The sequence below is a fragment of the Phalacrocorax carbo genome, chromosome 20, assembly GCF_963921805.1.
Source record: "Phalacrocorax carbo chromosome 20, bPhaCar2.1, whole genome shotgun sequence".
Lineage (NCBI taxonomy): Eukaryota > Metazoa > Chordata > Aves > Suliformes > Phalacrocoracidae > Phalacrocorax > Phalacrocorax carbo.
In genome coordinates, this window is record NC_087532.1 from 8,270,143 (window position 1) to 8,297,497 (window position 27,355).

General features: G+C 49.6%; 1 protein-coding gene across 3 annotated transcripts in view; it reads left to right on the plus strand.

Annotated features, from left to right (window-relative positions):
* The window catches only part of FBXO42 (F-box protein 42), a 50,140-nt gene that overhangs the window by 18,645 nt on the left and 4,140 nt on the right, over positions 1–27,355 (plus strand). For all 3 annotated transcript variants that reach the window (XM_064470631.1, XM_064470629.1, XM_064470628.1), the window contains 4 exons: positions 6,941–7,075; positions 24,894–25,047; positions 26,072–26,182; positions 26,460–26,556. In XM_064470631.1, coding sequence (XP_064326701.1) covers positions 6,941–7,075; positions 24,894–25,047; positions 26,072–26,182; positions 26,460–26,556 — 497 coding nt within the window. The remainder of the gene's footprint in view (positions 1–6,940; positions 7,076–24,893; positions 25,048–26,071; positions 26,183–26,459; positions 26,557–27,355) is intronic.

Consider the following 27,355-nt stretch of genomic DNA (forward strand, 5'->3'; position numbering starts at 1 on the left):
GCAGTGCCACACGTGCCTGCCGCTGCGTCGGAGTTTCAACCGGTGGGTGTAACACACAGCTCTGCCAACACAAGCGCTTTGCACAAGAACAGGGATTCGGTAGCTGCTTCTCATGGTTATTGGCTCCTTGCTCCTAGGAGGTGTTAATGGAGCTAGGGCGGGATTTGTGCTTTCTGGTTTCGCACGTTTTATGTGCAGGTTTCATCTGCAGCTCCCCTTCGAGTCTGAGCTTTGTGCCCCCTTCCCCTTTGTGTCCCCTCACTCGGTAGTGACTTGAGTCCAGTGGCTGTGGAAGCCAGCGAGTCCGCATACGCGCAGCACTCGGATGTACGCTGGCTGCTTTTACAGCAGGTCGTCTCCATCTGTGAGCAATACAGTTTGGAGAAGGCTGAGTGTGGCTTGCTTCAAAATAAAACACAGAGCTGCACGCGAGAAGCGTTGAGGCAGGCGTATTTGCCGATAGAAGTAAGCAATTCGGTCGACAACGCCGCTTAACGTATGGGTGAATTTTTGCCCTGCTTCCAAGTTCCTGGAAGAGAACAGAAAAAGCATTCCTGTTGAGGGAAAGATATTTAAATCTTGTTATTTGTACTGCAATAGCATCGAGCTGCCTCAGCCTGCTCTGCCAGGTGACATAGTCAAATAGGACAAAAAATTCAGTCCTTGTGGCTTCGTCGCTGGGTCTGAGCCCTCCAGGAGGTGGTTCTTCCAGAAAGCAAATTTCATTTTTCTAAAGGTAAATAAACGTGGTGTAAGCGGTGCAATTCCAAGAACGAGCAGGCATAAAATTTTCATATTCCCAAGTAATAATTTATGAAGCAACCAATGTGCAGCTTCCTGCCAAGACAAGTACAGGAGACACTGCAGGAAGCTCTGGTGAAGTCATTGTGCTCTTCAAAGATCTCCTTGTCCTCCTAAAGAATAAAAAAGACACCACTGCTTACAGCTTTTTTTTAAGCACCCGTGCTAATAAAGCGCTTATTGATGACTTGCAGATTTGCATGTATTTCCCCCACAATTTTTGCAACCTTTTTGCAACTGGTGAGCTTTAAGGCTAGCTGGAAATGACCTGAAAAAGGGCCCAAATATTGCACCAAAGGCTGCTGTGTGCTCTTTATTCTGCTGCCCACGGGGGGCTTCCTCTGAGCATGCCGCTGTTGTACTTGATCCAAAATGAGTTGTCTTACCAAAGCTGCTGCCCTCGGAGCGTGTAATCTGTGTTAGCCTTGCTATTTGGCAGTGTCCTGGCTCTGGTCGGCCCTTGGTCACTACAGAAGCATCATTAACACACTCTCTGCACAGAAAGCTAATCTAGATTAAGTTTGTTTGCTGAATTAAACTCATTTTTTTTAAGCAGTTCTCCAGATCTGCGGTATCTGCTTCCCCTACAGCAAAATGGTGTGAGTTTGTGGGTAGATTCCAATATTAAAGCTATAAATGGTTAAAAGCAAAAATTCAAACTGAATCTCTAAATCTATGACCTAAAATACTAAGGTATGATGAGCCAAGGTGAAGTAAGAAAAGGAGTTTGGGCGGGGGGGGAGTGAGGGAGGATTCACAGATGCCTTTTTCAGGGGTGAGTAACGTGCCAGGTTTTGTGGGAAGAGGTCATCTACCAGGCATGAGTCGTTTGAAGTCAACAGGCAACGGTAACTGGCATCAAAGAAGCAGCTTGGGCGCTCACTCCCCCAGGATTTATTAGGAGTATCCCAGAAGTGCTGGTACGGAGCATAAAAGGACAAGCAAAAGAATTCTAAATAGTTAGAGGTCACTATGTCTTCTATCAATTCCGAAGGGAGTAATAGGAAAAAATGTTTGATAAGGAATAATTAATGGCAGTTACTGACGTTTCACGGGGAGGGAGGGTTTGGCAAGGTCTTTGATCAGACAACAACTGATAACAAACTTTACGGATGAGCCGTAGGTTTTCTAAAGGATTTGAAGCTGCAGAACATCATACAATATCAATAATGCTATTTTTTTTAGATACAAACTTACAGAAAGAAATACTTGGTCGCATAGGGTTTTGAGCCGAACACCAGGTATAGTTTGCAGTAGTCATCTCATTTTTTAGGCCTAACGTATGAACCTACGAATACCATAGCAGGGCGATGACTCATGTGGTTAAATAACTGGCCGCAATCAGAAAGCGATGTCGGAAGGCGCAGGAATGCAGAAACGGAAAAGCAGCAGAGGAATGCTGACCGTTGTGCCAGAAATATTGATCCTTTGATGGAAGAGTGACTAATTTTAAATACTGATTATTTTTTTTTCCATGCAGTCCGGGGAGCATGGCACCAACATGATGACTAATTAAAGCAATTTCGTGGGTTTACCCTGAGAGGCAGGGGAGAGGTAAAAGCTGGAATGTTGTTTGTTTTACAGGATGGGCTGCTTTTCTACCAGAGCTACAGCTCTTCATATCACCTAGCCTTGCTCGATATATCGCTGCCTTTTGGCTGCACTGAGTCCCTGGACTCCAAGGAGCAGGAAAATAGTGTTTTAGAGAGTGAGATAGATGTAGGATTTTTTTTTTCCCCCACCCTGAAGGCATGGAGGCAGTTGCAGAGCTGAATTTTCTGAGATCTGGAGCATTTTTATCGTGCCGTAACTTGCGGCGTAGTTGGTGTAAACACGTGTGCCAGCCGGCAGGACCGGGCGCTTTCATCTGCAGCCCTACCTCCTCGGTGCCGCCGTCCTGCCGGCTCTCGTGCCAAGCGCGGTTGGGCGCGGAGAGGTTACCTCCAAAACCCAGCCCTGCGTTGGAGGAAGCGGTGCCAGCAGTTCAACGTACAACGCTTGCAGCATCAGCTTGGCAGGGTCCTCCTGGGAACGCCAACACCGAGGGCTGTCAACCTTTAGCCGCAAAGCTGCGGCGCTGTTTTGAGCCGAGGGCTGCTTAGCAATGGTATTTCAATAGCCGAGCTTCTTTCCCCTCTCTCCGATGGGGAATACGACCTTTGAACTTGGATGGGTTACTTTATTTGATGTAGTCGAGGTTTTAAAAGTCAGTGCCCTTTAATTATCGCAAAGGGCATGTGTTTTGCATTCAGTTTTCCCTTCGCAGTTGATCCTTACTTTGGTTACCTTGCGCTCCGTGTGAAAGTCCCTGATGCTTTGCTGTGCAGTGGAGAGGGCAAAGAGGAATGCGTTCAAATCAAGCTGGCTTTGCGATCTGTTTGGGTATCAGTGTCTTCAAACACCAGAAATATTTATTCTCTTCATTTCCAGTTAAAAGGATATACCATCCTCTGCAATACTAAAACTCTGGGACACGCTGAGTTTTACTGGGACTTAAGTGTTTAAAAAAGAAAAAAAAAAAAAAACCAAACCACTAAAAATCCACCCAGAGGTCTCCAGCTGGTTGTTTTCCATGCAAAAAAAGAGCTAAAGGCGCCAGGGACTCGCACTCTCCTCCCCAACTTGTTCTACACCTTTGCAAGGCTGGTATAAACTGGAGTTTTCACTTGTGCTTTTTTTTTCTTCTAATTTCCCCCCCACCCCTTCCCAAACTGATCTGTCTTCCTCTGCTTCAGCAGCTTTAAACAGCTTGCTAAGAAGTAGTCCGAAAGCACAGTTTAAATTATTTTGGTCTAGGATTAAAATACACGCCATGTGGACGTCATGGTGCCTGTCTGGCTGGCCTGTTTTAAATCCAAATAGAGGAGAAGAAATCTGCCACCTCCCCTCAAAAAATAAGAAGTGAGTTGTGCTGTTGCGTGAAAGCCGTGCTTGCCACAGGTTTGGCGTGGGGAGGAGGTAGGAGGCTCTCAACCTGTCATGGTTTAGGTAGTGACTAGATTTCGAAGGAAACTAAACTTTTCAAGGAAGGTTGAGCAGAAAAACAGCGGCATTGCTTTGCACCAGGTTTTAATTGCACGTCCTTAGGGTGCAAAGTGCTGGTTGGTTCCTTCCTGGGTGGAGGTGACATTGGAGCCTACAACGGGTCTTACCGTGTAAAAATGAGATGGAGTCGAACCGTAAGGAGCCATAAAAATGCTGTTAATCAGCATTTCTTCCTCGATCCCAGCCCAGGTAAATCCACTACATCACTATTTATATATCCTCCACCCCAGAGAGCTCTCCGGAACGATGTGCCGTGGCATGTAGGTGTGTATTAGAGTTTGGCAAGATGTGGGCTGAGATGGAGACGGTTCGCTTGCACGTAAGGATGTCTCGTGGATGCACACTGGGGAGAGCTGGGTGGTCTCACCCCACGAGCACCCCCCGTGTCTCCAGCTCCCCTGTCCTGCTGTGTGGTCAGCAGAACGCCCTGGACTTGTCACTAAAAGCCAAGGGCACGAGGGCTGGTGGCTTTTCAATAGAGGATCTGCATGACAAGCCCCAGGTCAGACAAAGGGACCCTCTGCAAAGGCCACCAGGCGTCATCGTATCCCCCGCCGAGCCATGGTATTGTCTGCAGGCGCTTGAATGTGCCGGTTTACGGCGTTGCGATTCATTCAGAGCAGCGGGATGAATATCGCTGGCATACGTATGGGTGGGCTGCGTTAGAGAGCTCTTTAACGCTGGAAATACGTACCTCCAGCCTGCAAAATGAGGGCTGCGGGGTTGGATCATTGGAAACCAGGGGCGTGCTTATACTGGTCTAGAGCGAAGCTGGAAGCAGGGACATCTTCACATGGGGATTTGCTCTGAATCGTTTTCTTTTGCTCCCAAAAGTAGATTCTCAGCCTTTCATTCCAGATGTTCCTTTTTTAGGCTTTTCTTCTATCTTCTCGCTGCTGTTTAAAAAGATAAAAAGCCTTTTATGTCTGTACAAGCTCTGGAGCAGTCCTGTGTCCCCTCAGGTCAGCCCATCTGGATCTATTTTTATTTTTTAACTGGTGAACAGCTACATACGTGTGGTGGAAAGAGAGGGAAGGAACGGCCAACCTGCACCCCTGCCATGCACCTACCTCTGCTTTTGCCCCAGCACAGAATAAATATTGGTGCTTTTTATCGAAGCCGCTGTACTTGCAGGCTAATCCTTCACCTTGTCGCTTCCCTTGTGCTGGTTATTCACGACGGCGCGTGATCCCCAACCTGGAGGTGCTCGGCGGAGGGGCTCCTGCAGAACCACAAGTACTTCTCCCCTCCGTCTCAGACCCAGGGCCAGATGCTGCCTGGGGCCATGGGCTGCCCACTTGAACTTTGACTTTTCCTCTTGCTTTTCGTGTTGGGCAATATATCGCTTGTCATCGCGAGGGTGATGACTCCTGCTCCCTCCGAGCCCCAGCTGGTACCCTTCAGTGTTCCCAGAGCATAAAACACTGCGGCTTTCTACTATGCACTGGCGCATGTGTGCACAGATGTGATTTATTGCAGGTTTTCGCCTCGCTAGACTTGATAATAGATGCTCGAGGAATCACTGGGGAGGCCTTGCTCATGCTGAAAGGGTTTATATTAAATTTTCTTATTACTTTTTTTGAGGGCACTTGTGTGTGAAGCTGGGCTTTTCAGAGAGGTGCTTTGGTTCTCAGTGGGATTCAGGCAGCGAGTCCTTTGAGATGAGTGCCGGTGCTCCCCTGGCTGGTGCTAAGGGCCTGCATGCAGGATTTAGTGTTTTGGGACCATCCGCATGTGTGCTGCTGAATTCCTGGTGGCTGGAGACCATTAAATACGTCCTGGGAGGCGCAGTAATGAGCAGAGCTACACCCCAACAGACAGCTCGAGGCTTCAGAAACAAGCTTGCCCTTCCTGCCAGCCACACTGTACTCTTTTTACCAAAGCTCTGGGGGAAGAAAGGAAAGAATATTACAGAAAACCCAAGAATTGAGATTTCTCAGACTGTGTCAGGTCAAGGGAGGACTGAATTTCAAACGCATTGCCGTGGTGTGCAGGTCAGCGGAGCGCACAGCACCCGGCCGATCGGGTTGTGCAGAGGCAGAAGAACCTGCTGCCCGATGGCTGAGACCAGCCCAGGAGCTGAAGTCACCTTCCCTCGTCAGTCCCCACTTGCAAGCTTAGGAACTGGCGTGAGTTTGTCTGTCAAAGCTGCCACCAAAGGACGAGCTTGCTCTTCCGGCATCGCCATCGGGCACTCGTCCCGCTTCTCATGCGTGAGGCAAGAGCTGGAAGAGATGCCGCTGCCTTGCAGGGATCTCGAGAAGGTGAAAGGCAAGGGGCCGTTGTACGAAGTCAGCGGGGCTTGTTGCGTTTGAGGAGGGAAACACAGAAATTGCAGGGGTTTAACTTTCTGAACACATTTGAATCTTGCTCAGCTTATCTGCCTTGGAGGAGAAGCAAGTCCTCTCTGCTCTATCTTATGTTTAATTTGCTTCTCGTCAGAGGTGCCTGGGTACCACGGGACGCTAACTGCCAAACTGCATATATTTTTTTGCTGCGGAGTTTGGTTTGGGGCCAAAAGCTCTTTATTTCCCCGAGTGTCTTTGAGGAGTTGTCAAGTGTCGCGTTCCCTCCCCATTCCTGGTCTCGCTGCCTAATCCTTTCCCGTGAGGAGCAAAGGGAATGCTCGCGTAAGAGGCGTGTTTTTCAGTGGAGCTTTTCTGCAATGAGGTAGGATGAAACGCTGTCAGGTTTGGAAAAAGAGAATAAGTGACCAGGTCTAAGTACACAGGCCAGTTTCTTAGTCTAATTTGGCGACTCTATAAACTATGCGAACTAGCTTAGAGAAGGTAAGTGTGCTGAGTGCGTTAATCGTAGCTAATCTAATTAACTACAAGCTTCTAAGGCGGCTTTCTTTGCACTTTCATGAGGAGCTCTGCTTGAGGGGATAATTGTCTCAGGAGGTTCTTGCTGGAGGTTTACACTGGTCAGGGATACTCCTAAGCTGGCCCATGGTTTTATTGAAGTTGCAGCAGCCTGTCTGCTTTCCTCTCGTCTGGAACCCAGGAGGGGAAAGAAAACGATTGGGTTTTTTCACCCAAAAACATGAAGGTCAGAGAATTGGCTAACCTGCGTGTTTGGGTTTTCTGTCTAGGTGCGTGTTACTATGACGCTAACCAGTCGATGTACGTGTTCGGTGGCTGCACGCAGAGCAGTTGTAACGCCGCCTTCAACGACCTCTGGAGACTCGACCTGAATAGCAAGGAGTGGATCCGGCCCCTGGCATCAGGTGAGAGGTGGCAGATGGGCAACTCCCCCATCGCTTTATCAAAACTTAACCTCGTCCCCAGGGCTGGCTGGTATGAACCTGGTTTCCCCCACATCTTTTATCACTGTCTGACCGGTTTTCAGGTTACATCCTTTCTTTTCTTTGCCGCAGACTATGCGTATCCTTGTGCCTGCAGCACCGCGCTGGGTTGTTTCTTAGTCTGGAGCAGCTGCTCAGCGCTCGTGCCACACAGGATGTGTGACACTTACCTGCGGCCACGAGAGCCGGCGTGGGTAACGGTTGTTGTCCCAAAGCTGAGATTTCATTTTTAATAACTTCGGTGGCTGCCACTTCAGGTATTTTGAGGAGTGGAGGAGACATGCCCATGCGGGCTACCCACAGCAACCAGGAGAGCGTGGGAAAACAGGTACATTCCTGCAGTCCACACGCTCTGAGCAGGGCAGGAAAACGCCACAAATGATTTCCCACACTGGTTTTTGTACTCCAAATGTCACACATGGCATGCTTGTTTTCCTTATATTTCTGAATTTGACTAAAATAACTTTGAGAAAAGCAGAAGAATTGGGGGAAGCTCTCGGGGCGGGGGAGGTGGTCGGTATTAAGCTAGCCATTTCGGCAAAAGCTTCACGTTTTGATGGAGAAAGGGAAGTACGAAAGGAAAAGGAGGAAGAGGGGGGAAGTTGGTATTAAATCAGCCATTTCAGCAAAAGCTTTACATCTAATGAGGAGTAGGAAGAAGAGGAGGAGCTCAGCATTCACCAACCACTCCTCGCTGACTTGTCTGCTTGGGTGCAGACTCCCTCTGACCCTGCTTCATGTGCTCTACGTACTGTGGATTACTCGGTTAGTGTTTAAAGTCATATTTTCTTGTCTGACACTTCTACTTACACGAAGTCCTCCAAAATCCAGATGTTTCTGTGTACTGGTGTGATAACTGGTGGGAATTGGTCGGATGTCTCTTTGAAATGTTAACCTGTAACTTGGTGCTTGATGGCTGCTCGCTGGATATCAGCCTACACAGCTCTTAATATTTTGGTTTGATTTTTGCGTCAACACATGCGCTATATGATGGCTACAGGTGAGGATTAAGCAGTCATGGACTTAAAATGGAGGAAGAAAACAAACCACAGCCTACATGGATGTGGAAACCAGCTCTTGCTCTTCCATGTTCCCTGCCGTAGAGCTCTCCCTCTGCTAAGGGTGGAGAAGAGGCCATGGGTAGCATAAACAGGATACCGGGCGATGCAGACCTCTGCTCTGACCCAGGACATCTATTCTTGCAGCCCAGCGAGTTCTTCCGTCGGATTGAATGCAGGGCACGACTCGCAGTCGCGTTAACGAGTCCAGCCGCCGGCACCCAGCTCTGCTCAGTCACTCTCTTGGTATTTCGCAAAGTCAAATTCCCACTGACTTACTAACAAATAACACTCTTAAAAGAACGAGTCCTGTGGGAATATGTGTCAGAGTTAAGTCCCATGGGAAGATCCCCCGAGGAAATATTTCTGTATGCTGTCATGAGCGAGATGGGATCGCAACTGAAACTTCAGGCAGTCTCACCGAACAGAGAGCGCTCTTGTTCCTCCGTCCTCAGAGGGGATGAGTCACCCTGCGCTTGTGCCGGTGGTGGTTTCTTACACATAGCTGCCTTTTTTTTTTTTTTTACTTTTTGGTGCCCTTAACCAAAGGGTTGGCACCCGCTGCCTGGGAAAGAATAGTGACTGGAGGGGGCAAAAGCAGAGAGCTTTGAAACTTGGGAGTCAGATGTAAATAAGGCAGGAGGGTTTGCCTTTTGGTTTTTTAAAAAAAAAAAGCTGACATTGATTAATGCTTGATGTGTGTGCGGGCTAATTGCTTGTGGAGGTTGAGGAGGAGTTCCCACACCTGGCCCTATGGACTCTCTAGGGTACGTCTTGCTCCAGAATAAGATGGTGCCTTTTCCATAAGGCCAGTTCTAGCTTGGAGAGGTTCGATTGTGCTCTACTTGTGTCCTCATTAAGCACAGGCATCTTGTCTAATGAGACCTGGGTAGGGCTGCCTAAAGGAACCGGCAACGTGGTGCCAGGGCCATGCTAAATGCCTTGGACGCAGCTCAGGTGAGCTGAAACGGCTTCGTCCCATTCCCCTTCTCTGAAGGGCTTTTCCAGGAGAAAACACCCTTTTTTGTTGTTGTTTGTTCATACCTGTTTTCGTTTGGGTTTTCTTACTTGCGGGCATTAGATGACATCAGAGCTGGGTAATTCATCTCCAGCCTGAGCTGCTGCACTTCATCTAGGAGTAAATATTTAGCCTTCAAAGAAATAATTGGCCCATGTTTCTTTAGTCTCAGAGACGAAGGAGGGAGATAATTGCTTCCAAAAACCCTAATTTTTGAGGTTTCAAAGTATTTTTTTGCTTAGATCTAAAACAATGGCATTTGCTTTCTGCTTATTAGGCTGGAGCAGAACAAGAGAGTTAATGCCTAGCTTTTATGTAGCGCTTTTTACAGGTGGGGCTTAATGCTCTACAGGGGAGGGTAAGGCAGCAGGATCTCTATTTTAGGAACGTGAACAGGAATGCCTCTAAACTCTTCTCCCTCAAGCTCTTCTGGCCACTTTGGAGCTACTTTCTACCTCCTTCACTCCCACATACAAGTTGCTGGAGCAGGAGGGGAGTCAATAATTAATGGCCTGTATTTATGTGGGAAGCCTGCAGTGTTATCCCAGGGTAGGTGGTCCCTGGGAGGCAGGTGCCTTTCTCTGTGTGTTGGGGATGCTTTCTTTGCCTTTATTTGCATAATTAATCTGGGCCCTTCTTTGACTTTTAGCCTATCTGCACAGAGAACTGTGTCGGTTCTGAACTGATGGAGGACTGGAGGTGGTTTACGCTAGAGTCTGTTTATCCAGCTAGAGGCAAGGGTTAGTCTCGACTCCTCTGTAACTCAAGCTGCAGCACGCCGCTCTTGCAGCAAGGGTGCAGGCAGACTGACTTTGGCAGCACTAGACCTCTGGTGCTCCCAAGAAATAAGCTCTTGTGCAGCTGAAACAGCCAGGAAATAAATAAAAACCTGTTTGAAATGGAGACTCCCAGGACTTAATGCAACGAGTAACGCAGGAGCTGCAGGGGTTCCCGTGGTGAGGGATTTGGCATGGAGTTGCTGACGCCTGGAGTTGCTAACCCAGGGTTTGGCCCTGGATCTGCTGTGCCGGTGGCAGGGAAGGTTTGTCCTATTTCCGTGCGGGTCTGTGAAACACTCTTGATGGGATCCCTTCCACCTCTCTGTCATGAAAACTGCTGGCAGGCCCTCGGAGAGGCTTCCTCAGCCACCAGCACTAACCCAGGCCCTTTACCGTCATCTGTCTCTCCTGTTTGTGTCATCCTCAGGCTGCAGCGGATAATTTATCGGCAGAATTGAGAGCGTATCCCCAGGCAGCTATCCTTCTGGCCTGCCTGTGCTATTTCAGACTGTGTTTCTGCAAACTTTCTCCCTTCCTGTATTTGTTAGTTTATATTCCTCAGGAGCCCTCCACTTGGCCTCTGGCTGCCAGAACCCTACACTAAACTGGGAAATACCTTTTTTTAAATCAGGGAGAAAAATGTCGGTAGTTTGCCTGTGCTCCCAGGGGCTTACAGGACAGAGGTGGAAAGATTTATTATTTAAAAAAAAAAACCAACAGATTCTTTTACTGTGCTTATAAAGTAAGGAATGATGATATAAAGACCTGGCCTTCACAGGAAGAGGAGCACTAGTTGAAGTCCTGCGGGCTCTGCATCCTCCCTTTTCTGCTTCATCATCCTCAGCCAGGCATGATCCCCTTTGCTACCATCTTCCCTATGGCTGCCTTGGGAAGGCAAGAGAGCTGCAAAGACCCTGCTCCCTCCCTCGATGCCGCGTGTTTTCCCACTGCCGGGCTGTGATATCCCGCTCCGATATCAGCAGAGTTCAGGAGACTTGCGGCTCCGCTTTTCCTGTTTGCTGCGAAAAGGCTCGCCATGCGGCCGGCCCCGCGTCCACCCTTCCTCCGGGGCGGGTAAAGCTCCCCTGGACTTGTTTCCTGGTGTTTTTGTCTCCCTGCAGTTATGCTGCATTCACTTTTGCTGGGGAAGTGGGAAAGCTTTCCAGCTCTTTCTCAAGATTTCAGGATAAAACCAGGCTTGGAGGCAAAACTTCCGTTAGATGCTCTGATCCTCTTTGTCCATGTTCACAGCATCAAGACACAGCCACATCAGAGCAGCTGATCCTCCCTGCTTTAGCCTGAAAATGAGTAGAGACCTTCAGCCCGAAGTTTGCACTTAAAACCTCCTGGGTAGCCTTAACGCGACGCAGTAAGTGTGCAAAAAAAACCTCTCCCAAGTCGGTTCCTCTTGGCTCTGTTCTTCCCCCAGGTCCCCTCTGTGCTTTGAGTGGGAGCCGCTGGAGTTTGAGGATCGGGTTTCCCCTTGTGAGCTGAGGGGAAGGTGCCTTTGATGGTGTTGTGTCAACAAAACTAACAGCCTAAAGGAGGTAGGAGAGACTCTGCTGTCACCTGCCCGAGGTGGTTGTATCAGATGTGGTCCCTCTGCGGTGGGAGGCTCTCTTGGCTGAGGGAGCCAAAAACCTGCCCGTTAGTCACTGAACGCAAGGAGAACAGTTTGCCCTTGATGAAGCTGTGCAAAAACCTTGCCCTGAGCGGGGTAAAAAAAAAAAAGCAAGCCTTGTTTTCATCATCTCCTTCTAGAAAACAAGGGCAAGTTTTCAAAACAGTCGGTGAAGTTTCATAAATGCTGGTCCCGATCCAGGGCGAGCTTACTTGTTCAGGGCCTCCTCGGTGATGCGAGATTTGTGGAGCTGAAAGGAGATGTGTCCCCCAGCGAAGGACTGGGCTTCCCAAGGAAGGGGCACGGTGGCGCGGCTGCGAGCCGGCAGACACCCAGCCCTCTGCCTCCGCAAGTCGGTGAGGCGCCTTCGCGCACGGCGTAAATAACACGGCGGAGCCATGGCTGCAGGGCAGTCCAGGGGATCGTTGGGGTCCCTAAATAGGAAACAGTTGTTAGACTAGTGGAAACCTTCTCGCTTTTGGATTTAAAACCTGCTGCGTCTGAAGATCTCCTGAGATTGTGCAGGTTGTTCAGTCCTTGGTTGTGTTTTGCATCTCTCTATCTGAATAGCGCTAACCAGCTGAGGCTCGTTACTGAAACACTCCGCTCTGACCCCGTACCGCAGTTCTCCCGCTCCCACTGCAGAGTGACTTGCCTTGCGGTAACGTAGCGAGCGACCTACGGCACATCCTTGCTTTGGGGATTAAAAAAAAGCCCTGCAAAATCCTGGCCTGGCCGTGCCAGTAGCCTCTCCAGAGGGGCATTTCTCAGTCTGTGGACTGCCGCCGGTCCCCGAGACACCATTTGCAAGATGCTTCTTAGCAAACAAAACACCTTCCCATGTACGTAAGGAAGGAAACCAGGAGAAGCAGGTTTTGAAAATAAACTCTCAAAATTTAGCCCAACTCATTTCCGCAGCAGCCCTTGAGGGGAGGACTGCAAACTGCCCTGCGTGTACCCGTGTGTTTCTGAATTAGTTGCGGTGCTGAACGGCCCTTTTTAATTGAAGGCACATCTTAACTTTTTATTAAAATCTTGGGATCACCTTGAGCACGCTGAAGCCATGTCGTAGCTGCTGGCCTCCCGGGAATCAAAAGGAGTGAAAAGCTGATACCTGGCACAGGATAACGTCTCTAATTATGACTGCAGCTACTGGCTGCGGGTGGCTGCTACTTCAAAGTAGAACAGGTTAATGAAACGGATGGAAATCCCTCACAATATGTACGGCGTCTTTCTGCTGTCGTGGTATTGAACAAAGCCTGGAAGAGAGGAAAACTTTTTCTCCAGCTCTTTTCCTGATCTGGTTTGTCTCTTCCTTACTGCCCTTGAGTTCAGCAGCAGTAGCGCGTATTTCTGCCTTCGCAGAGCTAAAACTTTCCGTGTTATCATTGAAAAAATCCCTGACTTTCCCACCGCCATCAAAACGCTCTTTGCGCCCTCGAGCCCAGAGTGACTTGACCCCATTGGAAACTCTGCCTTAATTCCGGTGAGTCTGCTGCCTGACCGGAGCTTGCTTATCGCACAGCTAATTTCTGCTCTTCTGAAACAAAAACACGAGTTTCTGGGCTTCATTCATGCCATCCTTCGGGACGGATGCTGTCCCAGCATGGGTTGCTTGGAATTGCTTTCTCTGACTGAACACATTGAGGGTTTTTTCCCCTCTTTGGGCCCACAGGGTTACAAGGAGATGAGTAACCAGGAGCAGAATGGTAGTAGCCTTTGACAGCCGTATCCTCCAGCCTGGTGTTCTCTCGGGCTGGGAGTGCCGAGGAGCACTGAGGGATGAAGCCTTTCTAAAATGTTAAGCTGTAGTGTGGAAATAAAAGGCAAAGTGCATCTTTTGAAGCAGAATCCTGGTAACTAAAGCTAGCTGGTGGTACATATAGAAATGCTGCAAAGCACGTCAGGGTCGTCGTGCTGCAGGTACGTGGGGTGCTAGTTTGCTGCTCCCAGGTGAAAACAGCGCCTGTGCAAACCTTGAACAACTTCTGTTGCAAAACACGACTTTGCAGGGAGTGCACAGGCAGCTGGGTTTGCTGTGTGTGGAAACAGCAAGCTACGCCCTGCTCTCCAAAGGGGAAGCAACATCCTTGAATATAGAGTTTCAACTTCATTACTGCCCTTCCAGAGAGCAAGCCCAGAGCCTGTTTGGCAGGCTCTGAGCTGTGGCTCCACAGAGCTCGGGTGTTTCTTGGTGCTTTTTCAGTCCCTCGGTTAGTCCGTGCAAGGCAGACGGGACTCTAATTTGTTCCTTTCTTCACTTGGGTGGTTTTGAAAAATACCTCTAATGAAATTTTTGTTGTGACATATTTCAAGGGCAAGAGGTGAAAAATCAGCAGGTGAAGGTTTTGGTTGGTTTGGTTTTTGTGGGGGGTTTGGGGGAGTTGTTTGGGGGTTTTTGTTGTTGTTGGGGTTTTTTTCCCCAAAAGCACTGCTTGGGCATGGAGGGCTGGTTTCCAGGAGGCTAATCCATCGCTGTGTGGGTTCGGTAGGATTGCTCTGTGGTGGTGTTTAGATGCCTAATCTGAGTGGATTTAGGTTTACAACAGGCATCTACCCTCCCCTTGATTTACCAGGCGCTGTCCTCTGTCTCGCGGCCTCTCTGGCTGTTCCAGTTTAACCTCTGAAAGCTTTTTGTTGCCTGGATCCGTCGTCTTCTGAACCACGCTCATCCAGCGTCGCTGGATGCGGGGTAGCTCTTGCCCCTCGGGATGGACACCCTGCCGCCATGGACCCAGCAGCGTTGCATGAATTATGCCAGGGACGCAGAGGTAGAAAACACATGCAAGTTGGGTGTGTGATCTGCTGTTTGCAAGGATCTATCCTGCAAATACCTTTGCCAAACCAGGCAGGAAAAGCTGAAAGATTCTCCTCTTCTTCCTGGGGGTCTGTAGAGCTCTTGGAGGCTTTCTGCCTGGTAATCTGCTCCCTGCAAAAAAAAGGCAAGGGCTTGGAGAGAGCGGTTGTTTAAATGCTTCAGAAGTCAAGCCCTTAAACTCTTAGCTGGTCAGCGTGATGGGAAATGGATATGGAATACTGCCACCAGGGTTAAAAAACCCACCTGTGCCTCCTATTCTTGAGCACCGCATGTGAAAACTATCTCACTGCATGGCTTTCTCCACTTCCCCCTGCCCCTGATCGTGCCTGGCTGCAGCCTGCCCCAGCCGACATTGAGTATGTTATCCTTATCGATGCACCCAAGCCGGGTTCCCGTAGCGTTTCCAAATGCTCCCAGTGTCTGCAAAGGTCATTAAGTCACTCCATAATTTCGTTCCTCTCTTACAGCTTGAGGGTGGGGGGCAGAGTTTGTTCAGCAATTAAAATAAGGAGTGACTGGTCCTCACCTTGTCTGCAGGGACACTGGGATGCTGCTGCCATCACCTCTCCGGCATCTGAGTGCGTGGCATTGCAGGAATGCGATGCCGGAGGCAGGCAGGAATTGCTTGAAAGAAGCCAGCCCGCCCGCACGCAGAGGTGGGAACGGGCCCAGGGCTCAGGGCCGGCAGCAGCAGAGCCGGCTTGCATCTAATAAGCTGTCACGGTGGTGCTGAGACTTGGTAAAGATGGTTTTGCATCAGCAGATGAAAGCAATTGGTGGTTTCTCTCCCCCATTCCCCGCTCTCGGTGCGCCGTGATAGTTGGAAGTTCAGCAAATTTTTATCTGCAGGCAAAACATGGGGGGAAAAACAGTCCCAGCTGTGGGAAATGCGCTCCTCGGCGCGATGGCTCGCCTGCTTTCGTCAGCAGGTCAGCGAGGCGTGTATCTCTGACCATGGTGCTTCCACAGGGAAAGATGCTTTACCCTTTGGACGCCCTCCTGTCCTGCCTCGGACAGTTTGGCCTGACGTGGAAGGAATGTGTAGGGGGGGAATATGGAGGAGAAAAGGCAACAGAGGAGGCTGGGACAAAAGTGGGAAATGGCTGTTTTAAGCAATGATCTGGTTTTCCTCTTGCCTCAATGCAAGTCCGGGGACTTGCGGTTCCCTGTAAGGCAAGGGAGGAGCCCAGCATCTGTACATTGGTGTAGAAACGGAGTCTGCAGGAGGAGATCTCAGGTATCTGTTCATCCTTGAGCCCGTGGGTTTGTTTTAGTCCATAGGATGCTGGATCTCTTTCACTGAGATCTCTGACATAGAGGGCCTGGGGCTCTGTGTAGGCTGCACTCAAGATAGCCCTGAAAGAGGCTGGTTTTCTTTCCCTTCCCTGTTGCGCTCCAGAGCTAGCTGGTTGCCACCCTTTCTTGCTCACGTTCAAAACGAGACACCCAGCTGGGCAGAAGAGCTGCCAGGGGTTTTTCAGGAGTGCTCGCTCAAATGGGAGCTGGCAACCTTGCTGTGGTAAAACCAGCAAGCCTGCGCATCCAAGAGAGCAAGAGACTTCTGATAAGGAGTGGTTTTGGTAATACGCTTGTCTCCTGGATGACGGGAGGGAGGGAGATTTATTCGGGACTTTAAACCTGCCTGTACAGCATTCATGTCTAGAAGCTTTCTCGTGTCTCTCTGGGTGGAGCAGCCCTTCTTAAGACACTATCAGCGTGGATCGAGCAGAAAGGCATGAAAAATGGCTTTGTTGGTTTAACCTTCTCTGATTTAGATTCTCAGAGAGAAGCTCCCTGGGCGCAGATCCCTCCAGAGATTAACGGAGGAATTTTTCCCACTATTGCCTTTATCGGCCTCCGGGACGGATGCAGAGAATTTTTAGCCTGGTCCCCGTTCGCGAAGCACAAAGGTAGCCTCGAGCAGGGAGAGGGCGGCTGGCTGTCGAGGGCTGGCTGATGCACGCCACTTTTCAGCATTGTGGGTAGTACACACTCATTTCAAACATGACCCCGGGCCATCTGAAAATACTGCTGACAATCATGCTATACTAAAATTGGGGAAAACTATTTGCAGCCCTGTTGGTAAATAAGTCGTCCGTGATCTGCAAAAATAGGTTCCTGGGGTTGAGAGTCCTTATATAGACAAATAAGTAGTTATGTCTCAATGGTGCTGAGCATCTAGTAGTAGCTCCCAGTGAGTTTGGAAACTTGAATGTCTCATATGCCTGAGATTTGGGTGAAACTTTGAGCACCTGCTGTTGAAATGATGAGTAGAAACCTCTCTCCTGCAGTACTCCTTCATCCGCCTCGCAAAGCCAGCACTTCCCTAAGCAGAAGTTAGGGTTGACTTTGCAAGAGGCTTTTTTTTCTATAAGCATTTTTTTTCTTTTCAGGGGTCTGACTTTTTCCTGAGGCTTGATTTCACAGCCCTGTGGAGAGTTTAATTTCCTGCAGATACCTGCTCATCCAAGTTCGGCTGACTGGAGCCAAGGTATTTGCAAGCTGTGAGGAGGCTGTGAGACTGGCCAAGGCATCTGCAAAATCTCCCTATTTTATTTCCTTTTCAGGAAAGGAGGCTTAAGAATATGCAAACAGGCGCTCCAGCCGCACATGCTGGTTGTTTACATTGGTGTTGTCTCAGATATAATTAACGCATTGCACCAGAGAGGAAGCTGATAGCTGGTTCAGGCTCCTGCCCGAGGCTGGTGCCGTCTTCCCGGACGCTGCCCTCAGCGAGAGGTGCAGGAGGTGCTGAGGTGTGCTGGAGGTTTGTCTGACCATGAGCTCCCCGGTCATTTTATATCGAGTTATTCCTTCCTGCTCCCGGGTCTCTCACAAAACCATCCCTCTGTGGCAGCTCCATTCGCCTTCTGGGCCAGCTCCATTTTGGGGTCAGTGAAATAAAACGCTGCTATCCCATGGCTCGATAAGTCTTGTCATCTGGGAAGGAGCTTTGAGGAGCCTTCGGAAAGGTCCTGCTTGGAGGCTTTGGGCAGGCTGTGCTGACACCTATCGGCAAGAGCTCCTTCCAAGGCAGCCCAGCCAGCAGGCATGCGTCCCGACTCAGGGTTTTACTTCTTTAAGCTGATGCTGCTGTTGTGCCTTTGCCTTAAGGACCCTGTCCACCCAGAGTATGTATGTAATACTCAAGATGGCATATGCAATATTCACTCTGCAGTATACACCCTAGCCAGCACGATGTGCTTTCGAAGATTCTTTAAATCCTCGCACTGCGTAGCCTGATTTTACATCTCTCACAAAAGCATCTGGTGTAAAATCTCTTTAAATGTGGTAGGCATGCGGAATGACAAAGCTCTAGCTCATGCTTGTCAGCAGTCCAAAAGGTGAATATTTATTCCTGACATGAAATATTTAGCGAGTTTGGCATTAAGTGCCGGATTTACCAAAACAAGTGGGGGAAAAGCGTACTCCTTGTGTGAAGAAAGCATAGCGCAGGAAGCAATGGCTTGAAAATTAAAGTAAGGGGGAGGACAGCGAGCAAGAGAAGGGCTGGTTAAAAGGGAGATGCAAAGAGCCGGACCGAATATCCCTTTGTGTGTTGTTGTACTGGGGCTTTCCGTAGGTAGATGTTAGGCTTTCCAGAAAGTAGCTGCATTTTCCTTGCAGCAAATTTCAGGATGAGCACAGCCCCGCTCTTCCTAACGCTGAGCTTTTTGCACTCTACTCAAGTAGACTTTTCTGAATGCCCACAGGATGCTTTAAAGAAAGGATGGTTGAGGTTTTTTTAGCCCCGTGGTAGCTGTAACCTCACCAAATTATACAGTAGCCGTTTCCTGAGACACCAGTAATTTTGGGGTTCTCCGACGTCTGCAGTGCCTCTGCTGCCTCCCTCGTGCTGTGGCAAACAAAACAGGAGCGTGACTTGAGCGAAAAGTGTGGAGCTCAGCAGAGCCGGGGCACGCTCATCCGCTAACCCACACATACCTCGGTCCCTTCCCTACAATTAGCCGGTTATTACGGCGTTGGGTAGTCTGATACAGCAATTTCCATCTCTCCGTTTGCCTCCTGGAGGGAAGAGGAGTCGCAGGAGCTGATCTACCCTTTCTCTCTGAGCACTGACCTCTTTAATTAGCATCAGCGCTGTTTTGTGTAGGATGTCAGACTGTTACTCAAATCGCTTGAAAGTCTGCAGGGTACAGTATCACTTAAGGGTGGGGGGGAACAACAAGTATTAAAGCAGAGAGGGGTGGATCGCTGGCTGGCGTTTTGATTCCACCCACCTAGAGGGAAAGGCAGCTTTTGCAACAGCAGCACCCTTTACCGTAGGGCCCAATTTGCATTTCCCAAAACCAGGTGAGGTGATTTCGAAGGGGAATAGGGGGTGACCTCACCCTAACGAGTACTTGGCACCTTGGAGTGATGCTGCTGCTGAGAAACACTCAGGAGAGACCTAATGAAACCTCTCCCGTGGCATCGAGGTGCATGAATTGCAGCCATCCTCCTTTGCAGCTATTAAGAGAGATGGGGGCAAAGCCCTGGGGCATTCTGGCACTCTTATCTCGTTCGCTGTTTGCTCAACTTGCTGTGTAAGGACGTTTTTGCCAAGCATTAGCACAGAGTGACTCAGTAATCCTGTTGCACAGGGTTCAGAGGGCACTGCCTCTCCTTTTCAACAGCTTTATCCAGCTCGGAGTCGTGGCGTGTAAGAATTTCCCAGGTTAAAAAAAAAAAAAATTACTCTGACATTGCAAAAGCTTGGAGGTGACTTATCCTCCCCGGTGGGGATTTCTGCCTCTACCTTGTAAAGATTGCAAGAAACCAGAGCTTTGGTTCGACACCATGGGTTTGACTGGGCTTATACCATGAGCCTGTGTCATTGTAGGGTGGAAATTCACCACCGAGAGCGTGGTGGAAACTTTTTCTGTGTGTAAACATCAGGGGGCTGCTGTGGTTTGGTTACATACCCCCCCTAACTTGCAAAAAAACCTCTGCAGTGGTGCACAGATATTTCTCCTGCACTACCTGAGAGGTATTTTGTAGGCCTGCAAAAGTTTTTTGTCCCTGTTGGGGAGACAAATCGGATCTTGTTCAATTTTCCTTTTAAACTCTTGCAAAGCTGAATTCCTTGCTTGGAAGTAGACAGGGATTTTTTTTTTTTAAGCCAGATTTGAGGGAACACTAAATCACATGTGGCTTTGGTAAGGGAAAATGATACTTTCCTGGCTTTTAAAGGCTTTAAGGTTTAGGCAGACCCAGTCAAAGCCGGTCTTGAAAACATTTGTAGTCCTAATGCCCTGTTTTGAATGTCTGTGGGATAAAAACAGGTGACTGTCAGATGCTGGATCCGAGGCAGCTGACCAGCGAGTCTTAAATATTGGGGTTTGACTTGGGGAAAGAGCCAGTGTGCAATGTGCCAAGGAGATAGATGTCTGCAGTTCTCATAGGAGCGCTCCTTTGGCATCTCCCAAATCTGATGCTAATGCTGGGATTGCCAGGATGCTCGTCCTCTGCTGGTCGTGCCATATTCTGGCCTCTGGACCGCTGCTCCCCGGCTTGCTTCGTCTTCCCTTCGTGAAACCTCACGAAGAGCTGGCAAGGGAAAAGCTTTTGGGTAAATCTGCAGACTGCTGCGGAAAAATCCCGGCTGGCCTGGGAAGCAGAGGGATGTATTTTCCTTCTCTGGTTTCCCTTCCCATTGAAGGGGAAAGATTTGGGGATTTCATGCTGTCATGCAAGCCTGGGACGGGCTTTCACATGATGGAGAGTAGGCTAAGGTAATCCCTCGGCTGGGGCAGATGATGGTGCTGGGGTGGATGAGGTTTCCGGATTAGGACTCTGATTTGGCATCTTTAAGTCTCTGCCAGCCCTAAAAGCCAGGCTAATAAATCCAGGCTGAGCATCGGGCTGGCTGCTGCCAGTCAGTCGGAGGCAGCGCAGCAGGTTTCACCCTCTGCCAAGTCACCAGGGAAGAGCATGAGCTCTCTGTTTTGCATGCCGCTCCCCCAGAGATGTACATGGTTTAAAACAGCGGTGGGACAGCCAGCTCTTCCCCCGAGGAAAGGCCTGAGACAGGGCTTTTGTAAGTCAGAGGCAGAGTGCAGTAAGTCCAAGCCATCCTTTTAAGCCTCATTTCTGCTGTGACAGCTGGGTCAGTTTTTTCCCCTTCTTAAAAGGAATTTGCTTTTTACCACTTCTTTGTGACTCTCCCTAAGCAACACAAGCTCCTCGGGGTGAAATCCCGCAAAACTTTTTGTTCTTCTGCAGATGGGTTTTACTGAAACGCTCTGACTTTGCAGAGGTACAAACCATTTGGGAAACACGAGCACTGGTCACCAGCAAATGCTGCTGTTCATACCTGACTATGCAGGTTCAGCGTCTCCCTCTGGCTTTTTTCTTTGGGATTATAATGTGCTCCACTGATATTGTACCCACCAAATTAAGTGCATCCTTGTGACGGGACATAATTTGTTGAACAAACATCATTTGTTCGCAGGGAGAGACTGGCTTTGCCGGCAGCTGCTGTGTTTCCAGCGTGGCTTGAGCCACAATGGAGCAGGACCATCGCCTTCCCCCTTTTTTGCTGGTGCAGGTAGTGGCTGTTAGCCCTGAGCCCTTCCCCAGGATGGTTTCCTATGCCTTTGGTGTGCAGATTGCGGGCGGCTTTTGAACCTGGGAGCTTGGCTTCCTTTACTCATTGAAATCCACTGGCTGCTGGACGGAGCTCGCTTTAATTTCTCAGCTTTGAAATTGGAAACGTGGCTGTGGGCCTGTTTTTGTTTATCCTGGTATTGCGTGTAAAGTGAATCGGGAGTCTAGGCAGAATAGCATCGTCTCGCTGGAGCTAAGGCGGCTTGAGAAATCCATCAGATCCGGCAGTAACGGCCCCCAGTTGTTATTAGTAGCTCTCATCTCGCCTGTCTCCAGAAATCTGCTGTAATAAAATTCCCCAAAATTTATCCCCTTGACACAACCCCAGAACTCTTGCCATATCTTAACCTTCCCCCCAAGACTGTGCGAACCCTTGGCTCCGCTCCAGCGCATCTCTTTTACAATATTTCCCCAAACTATATCGATCTGAACCGATCCTTTCATCTGGGTAATCCCATCAAATCGGGCACTGCGTGATTTCTCCCTCCCCCCACCCCGCCCCCCTTCGTTTTTATTGTAAGCTCCACATGGTATCCGTTCGTGGAGTTGCTTGGGGCTGCGCCTACTGTAGGTAAAAGGCTGGTCTGGAAATTCATGTTACGTGTGCCCTTACAGCCAGGTTTTTCTTTTGTGGTCGCAGAGCTCTGTGTGTGCTGCTCTGGTTGCATTAGAGGGCTGAATAAACGGGCTTTAAAAAAATGCTTATAAGGACAGATCCTAACTAAATAGCATCCAGAGCTTGTGTCAGAAGCGATCAGAGGCTAGCATTTCCCTTCCAAACATCCATGGAAGCCAGAGATCTTTGTTTGTTTGTTTTTTGAAAAGTATGTATCTGCTTTGTGAGCCAGGAAAATCCATCAACTGGAAAAAAATAGCTCAGACCAGCTTTTAGCTACTCGTTGCGACTGAATAAACAGTGTCAGCTGAAAAGAGATGTTGCCTTCTATGTTTAGGAGTAGTTAGTTGTGCTGCACCCTCTGCATGCTTGAGTTTTTATCCCCAAGGAGAGGTAATCTGATGTTGGACTGGATGGCGTTATCAGGGTGTGGAGCCTGGAAACCCAGCCAGGAAGGGTCCTCGCTGCGCTCTGACCAAGGGAGCAGGTGAAGCCATCGAAGCCAGCTATCGATGTTCGGCAGGCACTTCGGTCCGTGGTGAGGAACAGAAGCCGTTTCATTTGCAAGCGTAACCCCAGAGAGGAAGCAGCCCTCCCATGTCAAGTATGTTCCTGCAAGCCTTTGAAACGCGGCTCGGCACATCCTCTAAAGAGCTCGGACTTTGAGCAGGTTGTTACGGGGCCCCACGTAATTGAGCCGTGTCCCTTTGATGTTCCTGCTGCCGTTGTCCCTGCACTCCTCCGCATACTTGAAACCTGAAGTCACAAAGGCTGCCGGTTGGTCGCCTTCCCCCTTCGCCTGGGCAGGGCAGGGGTTGCTGTGCCTCCCTCGAGATGCTCCTGCCCTTCCCGGGGACGGCAGCAGCAGCACCCAGCAGCTCTGCCCTGCTTTAGAGATAAGTGGTGTTAATTCTCCGGGCTTCAGCCGCTCTTTGTCCCCCCGTTTCTACTCAAGGACCGATCACTGAAGCCACCTCTGGTACGACACGCTTGTGGTGCGTCTCTTGCAGAGAGCATCTGTAGATACCCCAGCTGTCTGGCTGGAGGTGGCTTTGAGAGGCCAACTCTTCCTTAGCTTGTAAAATTCAAATTTTTCCTGCATTGCAGAATGAAACTCCGCTCATTTACACCCATACAACCTCCAATAACAGGCAAAGCTTCCTGAAAAACCAGGGCTAGCCTCTGCCTTGGGCTGTTTACGTTGTTGACTCATTTGGGAACCGTCTGGGTGTCTGAGGCTGGGGTTGACCTTCAGGTTACAGCAGTAGGAGGGTGGCTTTTCTCACTCTGCAGCAACCCAGACCTTTCTGAGCAAAGTACCAATCTGCTTCTCCATCCTGGGATGACTCTAGCTAAACCTTTTTGTTTAAAAATTGAAACCCAGCACCTTTCACCCCCTGCTGCCCTGTGGCATCCTCGATGGAGGAGCCCAGCCAGCCAATTCTCTACAAGTCACATAGGATCGTTTCTAGCGATCTAGTTTGCGATGCCAGGCTTGGGAGAGCAACTTTGTGCTCTGCTGGGGAAATATTTAGGCTGGAAACCTGCTGGTGTGGATTAACGAATTGCGTGCAGCCACGGAACAAGCCAGGACAACTGGAATCTGGGAACAAAGAGTAACCAAATGTGACCCTCTTCTGGCAGTCTTTAAGGAGTCCCTGGCCACGCTATATATCTGCCCCAGCATAAGAATTGTTTCCTGCAGAACTTCATTCCCTCTTTCCCCCACAGCCGTACACCTGAGAGCATCAGCAAGGTGTGCTTTGTCCCTGGAGAAAGGCTCAGGGACCCTGCAGCCATCTCCTCTGCGTCTGGCCGGGGCTTGCTTTTTGGCTGGGCTTTTACCACCCACCACCTGGAACCCATCGCAATCAAATTGCTTTTCTCAGCTGCAGCATCTTAAAATAGCTGCTCTGGTTTCTTTTAAAAATAGTCTGTTCTGCATGTCATTACCTGCTAAAAATGTTTCTCAGAGTCCTATTAGGACGTCGGAGGAGAGAGGTCGGTTTGGTGTATCAGCCTTTTTGGGAGGGTGACGGTGCTTCTGCGGCCACGTGGACGGCCTTGCCCTTGAGCTGCCCCTGGTTCCCGCAGCTGGGCACGCGCATCCGTGTTTTTTGGGTGATGTATTTGTGATTATTTTGAACGTGTGACTGCAGAGGTGGAGGAGTCTGCCTGGTGCTGGTGACGGCCGTGGGAAGGAGGATGCTCAGGCGCGAGCCCTGGCTGGAGAGCCTTTAGCTTTTCCTGGGAAGTAATTCAGTGCCTAACACATCAGCGAGGTAGTGACACAGCACCTCTGGCTGCTGGAGCAGGCAGGGTTTGTATTTTTGCAGCAGACCATGGCCGATTTCCTGACATAAATTCAAATGGACCCCATCCTTTGATAGCTGCCCTCGCAAAGGGACTGCTTGCATTGAAGTTGCTCTCGCTCCAAGCTGCTTAAGGAGCGATGCAGCGGCCAGGGCACAGACCACGGGCAGCGGGGTCGTAACGGAGCAGCAGCAGGTTGGCAGGTGAGCTCAGCGCTTTGCTGCGCTGCAGGAAATCCTTCGGGACGTACGGCATTGTCTGAGCACAGCAAATCGCAATGGCACCGAGCCCAAGTCGCATCGTCTTGCTTGTGCAGGTCCTGCTCAGGAGGTCCTTGGCACAGGCACAGCCTTTTGAACCTTGAACAAGGCAAAAAATCTCTTAATAATTTTTAGAGGAGCGCTTCCTTCTGCGGACTTGAGGAGTGGCTGTCAATTCACACAGCAAAGCGTTCAGGGTTTAATCATGCTGCTTCCTGAAAAATGAGGTTTGGTGTGTGAGTGCCCGAGCGATCTGCCGTGAGCGACTCCGGATGCATTAGAATTGGTATTCGTTCTCCCTCCTTCTTGGGGAGAAGTTACTAGGTATTTGGAGGTAATTATTGCTTTTATTCAGTGCTAAAGCAATAATTTCAAGGGATACATTAGAAAGCTAGCAATTTCCTGCCAGTGAGTGGCAGATGTTTTGCCATACATGAGATGTGCTTTCAGGCTCCTACTAATTACGATGACACAAATTGGCAGTAGGTTTTTTTCCCAGGCTCCCGACTCTAATTTTGCCTTCTTTTCTGCTTTTTTTTTTTAGAAGTGGAGTCTCTGTCTTGTCACGCTTCCGTAAAATGGACGCAGAGTTCGGTGGCTTTGTTCAAGCGTGGTTTTCTAACCTTCCCCTTCTCTATCCTTGCCCAGGTTCGTACCCCTCGCCCAAGGCTGGGGCCACGCTGGTGGTCTACAAGGACTTGCTTGTGCTTTTCGGTGGGTGGACGCGGCCAAGCCCTTACCCTCTGCACCAGCCAGAGAGGTTCTTCGATGAAATCCATACGTACTCACCCTCCAAAAACTGGTAAGAGCACATCTGGATTCGAAACCCAGGCTTTGATCCTGTAAAAATCTGTCTGTAATGCAGCTGGAGGAATGCTGGAGGGTGTCCTTCTGGGACTGGCTTGTAGGAAAGCTTGGTCTCCTAGGTGTGTCTGCAATGCTTTTACTGAAACAAAAAAAAATAAATACAAGAGAATACAAGAGAACAGCAGAGACCTGGCACGCTCCTGTCTGGCACCTCTTGGGTGGTGGTTACTTCATATGGCTCTCGACTTGTGCCTAAAATGTGCCAGACTCCCCAAGTGTTCCCCTCCAGCCAGGTGGGAAATCTGGATGTGGATGTTTTAAACACATAATCGATTTGGCTGCAAGACAGAGAGGTCTTTAAGGAAAGGAGGAGATAGAGCCTTCACTCCTGGATGTCCTGCTTTTAGCGATGGTCCAAACTCAAAGCTCCTGTGGCCCTCCAAGGGAGCCGTGATAAAGCAGGTACCTGCACCATTTCAGTAAGCTCTCTGCCTTTACAGCTCCTGGACTCTTAATAAAGAATCCAGCAGTGACCACGGAGATGGCAGGAATTTTCCTTTTCCCTTTAAACACTGTTCAGCTGGTTTTAGACCAGGCTTTCTCACTGATGCTTGTGTGTGAGAAAGGAGCAAATGCTGTATCAAAGCGGCGATGGTTCCTGTTCCCCTTTCATTGAGAACTTTTCATCATCAAAAGTGTCAATTATCCAATGCACTTTTGGGCAGTGTCATTAGGACGCTGTAATTAAACCATGTTGGAAATAATTCAGGGCAAACTTAATTGAAAGGGGCAGTATTTCCAACTTGGCCTTGTGACTTTGTCATGCTTTAAAAATGTTTAGTACATTTGTATTTCTAATTAGTTTCGTTATTATTAGGGAAACCTCCAAAGATCCAGAGGTTTTCCTCTGTAAAATATTCCTGAGGACTTTGCCAGCCCCTGGGACTTTTTATTTTGCTGTTCATCTGGCACTTCACTTTCCGACCCAACGGTGAATGTCTTCCTCCCTCTTTCCCCAGGTGGAACTGCATTGTGACCACCCACGGCCCCCCTCCCATGGCGGGACACTCCTCCTGTGTCATCGAAGACAAAATGATCGTCTTTGGGGGTTCGCTAGGATCTCGGCAAATGTAAGTCTGGGGTGAGGGTGTCTGACAAATGCTCCTGCAAGTGAGAAGCGTGTTGTAGTGGTTCCAGGGTAGCTTGTAGCGTTTTGGAAGGAAATCTCTGCAGCGTTTTGGGGCCTGCAGGCTGCCTTAGCGCACCTTTCACATCTCTCAGCAAATCCCCTTGAGGCTTCAGCCTGCAGAAAAACTAATTCTGCCTTAAAACTCTGCCCTGAACCCATGCTTCAGACACCTGGAGGGCCTGGTTGTATCATCAACGCTTGTTGTCTCATCCTTGCAGGAGCAACGACGTCTGGGTGCTGGATCTCGAGCAGTGGGCTTGGTCCAAGCCCAACATCTCTGGGCCCAGCCCTCACCCGCGAGGTGGCCAGTCTCAGGTGAGCTCTCCTTCACTAGCTCAGCACCAACACACGCTGCCAAAGATAAGCCAGACACGGCTTAATTTCCAGCTTCCAGGCAGCTCTCTGCAGGTTGCCTGAAAGCTAGCGCCCAATTTCCAAGTTATCTTTGCAGCCTTTGCCCGACAGGCTCTTATTTTCTCTAGCCATCTGTTCCATGAGGGTGCACTTTTAATCTCCCTAACACTCAGGCAGGTACTGTGCCGTGTCTTGCACATGACTCAGAACTCTAATGAGCATTTCTAGAAAACAAATTGCTGTTTTCACCCAGCGATCATCCCCCGTGGCATTTAAGATCAATGAAGTGTTATCACAAGTTGGATTGGCCTGGGGCCCTTTTGATCGCTCTGCTCTCCTGATTCAGTTCGAACCACTCTGGGTTGTACCCGCTCAAAGCACAGGTCTGGCAGCACCTGTTTTATTGCCTGCCCAAGGCAGGGAGCTCGTGGGAGTCACCCAGCTCGATGCAGGTGTCTCCATCACAGCTGGCACCCCTGCCTTCCCTTTATGGGTCCCCAAGAGGACCGTCAGTGGTGCCCAGCATGCAGATCATCTCGGCCTAGCAGTGCACCCAAAACAGATCGGATGGGTCGTGCCTGAACGTGCCTTTCTCTCCATCCACTGGAAGAGGAGGCTAAGGGACTAGCTTACCCACCACCAGCATCTAACCAATATTGCTGCAAGCATGTGTCCCCCCAGACAATCCTTCCACCTTCACCTCTTTAGTGAAGAGGGGTGTCGAGTCCCTTGCCATTCAGCTCAGCTTCAGGAAGGGTAA